The 6,955-nt window shown below is 37.0% G+C and overlaps 1 protein-coding gene across 1 annotated transcript in view; it reads right to left on the bottom strand.

Moving 5' to 3' along the window:
- Positions 1-6,955, bottom strand: part of PDE5A (phosphodiesterase 5A) — a 129,813-nt gene that overhangs the window by 46,070 nt on the left and 76,788 nt on the right. The window contains exon 8 of the mRNA XM_003800072.3: positions 6,725-6,812. Within this exon, the coding sequence (XP_003800120.1) occupies positions 6,725-6,812 (88 nt within the window). The remainder of the gene's footprint in view (positions 1-6,724; positions 6,813-6,955) is intronic.

The raw sequence follows: 6,955 nt of genomic DNA, 5'->3' as shown, positions 1-6,955 counted from the left end.
GTTTCATCAAAATGTATCCATTTGGCACACTGTACTAGCAAACCTCTTTTAAAATTTCTTCTCTATCTGTAGTTACATTCCCTTTTTCTGTTTGTGTTTCTCTTTCAATATCCTTATTATCTGCACTGGAGGTTTGTTTATTATTATTGTGTTTGCCTATTATCTCATTTTACTATCCCTTTTCAATTCATAAATTTATTTTTTTCAACAGATTTCTTTTGCTTTCTTTTTTCCTAAGTATTTATTTGAGGAAGGCAGTACAGAGAGTAGGAAAGAAAAAGATGTTGCTTTTCTAATTTCTTAAGTCGAATGCTTAATGTAATTTCATTATTTCTTGATTAATAATAAATTTGAATTAACAATAATATTTAAAACTACAGATTTTCCTTTGAATCTACATTTGACCATGTACCTGGAGTTTTTGTGACATTGATACAGCCATTAATTTTCTGAAATACCCAACCTGTTTTATAACAGTTGATTTCTTCTTTGTCATTTAGGACAATACTTTTCAATTTCTGAGTGAGATTTTTCCTTCTAATTTATCCCTTTATTATATATTTCCAGTTTTAATGCATTGTGATCCTTGAAAGTGACCATACTTCGGCTTTTTAGAAATAAATGAGTTTGTGTTTTATGTGGGTACGTCATCAATATTTGTTAATATCTGATGGATATTTGACAAAAATTATTTCTAAATTATGAAATATAAGGGTAAATCTACATGTCAATTAAATACATTTCATTTTTTATACTAATCAATTCTAATGTTTCCTTATTTTTTCAAATACTCTAACACTGAGAAGTCTACAAAAGGATGACTATGACTACCATTTTGTCTATTTCTCTTTTTAGTTTTAATAGCTTTGGTTTTTATATATCAATAATGTTATTTAGTTCATTAGCATTCATGGCAATTTCATTTTCTTCTGTTGGGTTTAACTTAAATCAAGGCAAGGTAACTCTTAACTGTATTTGATATAAATATTGTCAGCCCTATTCAAATTTTGCCCATTATATGTAAAATACAAATGGTACATACTTCCTACCTTCCAGAAATTTCCTCAAAGTTTCTAGTCCAATAAAGGACTCTGTTATTGGACTCTGTTTTCCTCTACTACTATGGAATTTTCCTTATTTTTCTTCTTCTATCTATTCTTGAAGCTATAATCCTTACATTTATTTTTACTACATAGATCTTCACTTTTATATTATTGAGTTATAATTTCTGAATTTTATTTTTTTTGTCACTTTCTTCCAACTATTACTGCCCCTTACAGTCTTATTTCCTGGTGCTTATTATAACTAAGCATAATTTGCAAATCTCTACTGGGGGGGAAAAAGTGGATGCTTCAAGTAACATAAGTAATGTGTACGGTAGAAGGTGATGCCCAATTTAATTATAACCAAACAGCTAGTGCTCTGGCAAGTGAAAAAAATTAATATCAAAAATAAGATGGAGTAGAAGTCAAATTTAAACATTAAAATATTTATTTATACCTTGGAATTATATCGTAACACACAGATGAGCAGATTATGTCTCCAAATATTCACATGCTTGAGGGGCTTCATTTGAGCAATTTACTGAATGGAACCAAAATGAATTAAGAGAGTAAGATAAGATGCTACAGAGTTGTAATCAATGACGCAAAATTTATTGAGGGTTACCTAGAAAAATTTCGTAGGCCTGCAGGTCTCCCAAATTTTACTGACATAAGGAAATAAAGTGTCTTTTGGAGCACCAGACTGATATAAGTTGTGTAGAAAGTTCGAACAGGCTACAGAACAAGTTTGAATGCAAAAGAAACTTAAAAATTCATTGTGAAAATACAAAACAGAATTTTCTTATAGCGTAGACCAGAGAGGATTATGATAGTAATGAGTTTGCCAGTTAACAAACATACTTCTCTCTCACACTTCTCTGTCAAACAACATGTAGTATAACACTATAATTTTTATCATACTTATTTACTAACAAAGAGATGGAAATGTAAGCCATTTAAAGTGGAGATGTTCTAAAATGTTCTTTGGGGGGTGGGAGGAGCCCAGGAATGGGACTTATTTCTTCAAAATCTGCCCTGAAATTGGCATGGAGTAATAGGCATCAAAATTTCTTGTAAATACAATATGGGGGTGGGGGGAGCATAGTTAGCCTGATAAATAGGGAAAATAATTGGTTAAACTAAATGAATACTGAATGAGAAATTTCCTTAATAGTACTGAAGTGAAGTGGTGGAAATACTCTGTATTAGCCAGAACGCTAAGAAAACATCTGATATGAAACCATACCTCAGGGGATAAATTTGATGAGACAACAGGCCCCATACTGGTCTAACATCTATAATTTCATCTAAATGTCAGTAATGGAAACAAGTGAGGGGGAAGGAAGAAGATTACAAAAAACACATGGGCTTGTCTGTCTTTCTGCCTGTAACTCTGTGGGGATTCTCTGTGAGAATTACATAATAGTGGAATCTGGTCTGTGACATGGAAGACAAATTATCTACAATCATGATATTTTCCACGCTGCATCTGTGGATACGTAAGTATAGGCCAGAATTCCAATTCTTGGTTTTTGTCACACTTATAAAACAGCAAGGAACCTTGGACATTTTCCCGCTCTTCTTTGGGATCAACTTGACTATGCCATCCCCCCTCACCAAAACCACTCCGGGAGAGGAAGCATTTCTTTTTTCTTTTAACTTACATGGAATTTTTCCTCTCCATTATAAACATTTGCTTACTTTAGGCTCTGTCATGAAACAGGGTGACATAAAGTGTATGCCAAGAAAAGTCTGATTATTTTTATTTTCTAACTTGTCTGAAATAGTGACAGGATCACAGAATGTGAATTTTGAAGGGTTATTCAGTTCAACGCTACAGAGGTGACTGTTGTGCCCATAACCATTTACACACTTAAAAGAAGAGTGGCACAAGCATGGTGCTGTGAATCCACGTCCTGTGAATTTCCAGTCCTCGCTCTCTGCATGTCACCCAGCTGGCTCTGGTTTAGTGTGTTCATAAAACAAGGAAACAGCCTGAGGCATAAGGGGATTCCAGCCACTCCCCGTTCCCAGTCATTACTCCAAAGAAACGCTGCTCCAGAAAAGATGTGACTTGATGTGGCAAGCTGCCACTCTGCCATCCTTCTTATGACAACCTACTGATAAATAATGCATTCCTTCTGGAATTTAATTTCACATTCTCAAAGGTCCAAGGCAACTTATAGTAAATCTTTAGACTTACATGTAAAAGCATTTTAAAAAGTACACCATTTATGATGTAATTTTACCCTTGATCTCCCTACGAGGTAACATTTAATAACATTTACTGGGTACCGCATTGTAAGGCACCCTCAAGAAATTTACTTTTATTGCTTAGGTTAGAGATATGATTGGTGATAATCTTTAAAAGGAGCTTACATACTTATTAGCCTCTACTTTTTTCTCTGAGAACTGCACAAGAGTGTAGCTGACCAAACAGCCTGGCGGGGAGTTAGCATGCTGCCTTCCTAGAGGCATTAATGTGCAACTCACCAAGGTCAGGATCTGACCCTCAGCCTGGTAGGCTGAGAAACTATTAAACAGACTGGCATGCAGAAGACAGATCCGTTTCTCTGGGGGTGGAGTCACAGTAACTAAGAGGACAAGACTGACTCACCAAATCAGAATAGCACTAACGCACAGCAAGGTCTGCACCAGAAACAGGAGGATGTGCACCTGCAGCTCCCGCCCATCGCCTCAAGTCCAGCTCACTAATGTACGGTGAAATAACCGTCAAAGCAACCGGTGGGTATATATGAGAGGAAGGAATAATGCATTCTCTCCCCATAAGCTAACCGACCTTAGACAGGAAAATAACCGGTAAAAGGGAAGTCAGATTGATGGGCCTGAAATCAGAATAAGGGAAGTTACATTCATGGAATGTTTGACGGCAGTAAGCCTATGTCTCCATCTCACAGTAGGATGTATACTGGCAAAGGGACTGGGATCTTTTAAGGAATTATATAGGCTGTGACCTGAGGCGTCAGTCTCCACCTCACCATGTGGTCAGAATACTCAATGGACACTGATGCAACTCTTCACGTCCACTTCCACACTAGGTTCCCTTATGCCTGGACAGAAGCTGGATGGGCACTTTCAATATATGCCAAGGTTTGGGCGGTGCCTGTGGCTCAGTGCATGGGGTGCCAGCCCCATATGCCAAGGGTGGCGGGTTCAAACCAGACCCTGGCCAAACTGCAACAACAAAACAGCCAGGCGTTGTGGCTGGTGCCTGTAGTCCCAGCTACTCGGGAGGCTGAGGCAAGAGAATTGCCTAAACCTAGGAGTTGGAGGTTGCTGTGAGCTGTGACGCCACAGCACTCTACCAAGGGGGATAAAATGAGACTCTCTCTCTCTCTCTCTCTCTCTCTCTATATATATATATATTTATATATAATGCCAAGATTTTTCTGTTTTCATTAATGATACCTCCTACTCCCTCTTTCTGACTGATACTCTCCTTCAATAAAATTACAGTCAAATCTTGTAACCCCAAAACTATCCAGACTGTTTAAGGTAAATTTATATACCTATGTAGTATTCCATTGGGGTTTTACTTATTTATATATTTTTTGAGACAGAGTCTTACTTTGTCACTCTTGGTAGAGTGCTGTAGCATCACAGCTCACAGCAACCCCAAACTCGGGCTCAAGCGATCTTCTTGCCTCCTGAGTAGCTGGGACTACAAGTGCCCACCACAATGCCCAGCTATTATTAGAGATGGGGTCTCTCTCTAGCTCAGGCTGATCTCAGACTCATGAGCTTAGGCAATTTGCCCACCTCGGCCTCCCAGAGTATTGGGATTACAAGCATGAGCCACTGTGCATGGCCTCCATTGGGGGTTTAATTGTAAAGTTAAGCCTTTAGAAGGTACTCATATATTCTTTATTTCCAGGTTCTTAGCAGAGCATTGACAATTCAGACTTTTTTCACTATGTCAATCACAGATGACTGGCATATAAAACCCCACTTCACCTGAGTCTACCCCTTCCAATTCTGTCAGACCTTGTCAGACATGAGGATTTTCCTGTTCCGCTCCAATGTCAGAAGACCTCCAACACAGTTTTTTGGTTATATTCTACATAAGCCCTCAACTTGCTCAGGAACTGCATAAAATGAAAATACCTATAACAGGAACAGTTATAGCTTCTAAGAAGGATTTTCCAAGTGACCCAAAAAAGAAGAAACTTCAGGAATATGAATTACGTTCCTATCTATGTGATATGAAAATGATGTGCCTCTCATCCCATGACAGGTCAGTGATAATACTGAGGACGTTCTTTGGCCTTTAAACACAGTTGATCACTGGTTATAGGAAGAAACAGCCTGTTCAACTTGAAAAATTGGTAGTTATTTTTAGAATACACGAAGTTTATGGGAAAAGTGGACCGAGTTGATCAGTACTGTGGATGCTATGGATTTACCAGGAGGTCCTTCAGATGGTGGAAAAAATTATTCTTCTGGCTGATGGAAGTTGCAGCTGGGAACAGCTACATCCCTTACTCACTAGATAAGAAGGACAGTGGAGAAAAAGTGCAGACACATCTTTCTTACAGGAGAAATCTCATCACTCAGCTTGTAAGCAATGTGAGGACGAGAAATTTAAGAAAGAGGGTAAAACCATCATCTTCTCACAGGAAGGATAAATGGGAAGATGCGTTTTATAATGCAAAATGAAAAAAAATCAGCAAGGGATTGCATGGTTTGCAGCAGAAAAAAATGAGCAAAGCGGAAGGAGAGAAACCATTTCTACTGTGAGACATGCGAGAGGAAGCCAGGACTTCATCCTGGAGACTGCTTTAAGAAGCGCCACGCTCAAAAAACTTCTAAGCAAAAATAAAAACACTTTATTTTATGTATCCTAAAATAGGTAATATAATCATCAGATGAGTTTGTATTTATGTTTCTCTCTTTTAAAATTGAAGAACAATTACAAGTCATTCATCAAACTCTTTCCCACCCAAAATAAGTAAAGAGCAGGGGATTATGCTGGTGGCAGAGAAATTGGACTGGAAATTAATATAAATTGCAATATCAAGAAATAAATATGTTAATAAAGGGAGACATTATTCCACTGCATTCTTCCACCATTCCTGAGGTAGAGGGCAGAGATTTCAGTTCTGTTCACTTATTTTGGGAACTTATATCCCAACTACTGAGAACAGTGTCATGCTCAAAAAATATTTATTAATGAACAAAACAACCTACAGTCTAAATCCCAGAGAAAGAATTAAAATCTAGCACGTAAGACTCTAAAACAAGACACATTATCCACTTCGTATCTCTTAGTGTCCTAAATTTCAATGCATCATTTTAAACAAAGAAATTCTGCTCAATAATTAATTCCAAAAGTATATCATAGTTTATAAAAGTACTACACAAATGTCTTTTGGCATTTCAAAATTCTTCATTATCCTAATTTTCATCTTTTTTTGACATTTGATTCTTTAAATTTACACTTTACGTACACAGTGTGAGGGTGTTTGGCAGGCCCCCTGGGTGAAGGACTCACCTCGAACTTGAACTTTACCTTAGAAATGAAAACAATGTAACGTAACCATTTGTACCCTCATATCAATCTCAAGTTTTAAAACAAAAATTTACACTTGAAAGAAAGAAGTAGTTTGGAATACATTTTTAAAAAAATAAGTGTAGAGTATAGGCTAATGGAAAGGCTTTACCTATGACTTTATTCTTCTTGCCATTTTTTATAGGTGTACAAAGCAAACTTCTAATGCACTGCTGGTTTACATTTCCTGTGTTTTCATTCTAAACAAGCAATAAAACAAAACAGATAATATGGTAAAGAGATTGATTTGTCCATTAGATGCCACATAAACTATATGGCACATTTGAAAGCACTATATATTCAATTATTGGTGACTAGAGAACGCTGGAGTGCAGAAAGTGTA

Source organism: Otolemur garnettii, unplaced genomic scaffold, assembly GCF_000181295.1.
Source record: "Otolemur garnettii isolate 467f Iridium unplaced genomic scaffold, OtoGar3 scaffold00164, whole genome shotgun sequence".
Lineage (NCBI taxonomy): Eukaryota > Metazoa > Chordata > Mammalia > Primates > Galagidae > Otolemur > Otolemur garnettii.
Note: the sequence above shows the minus strand (reverse complement) of the source record. Positions and strands in the feature narration are given on the sequence as shown.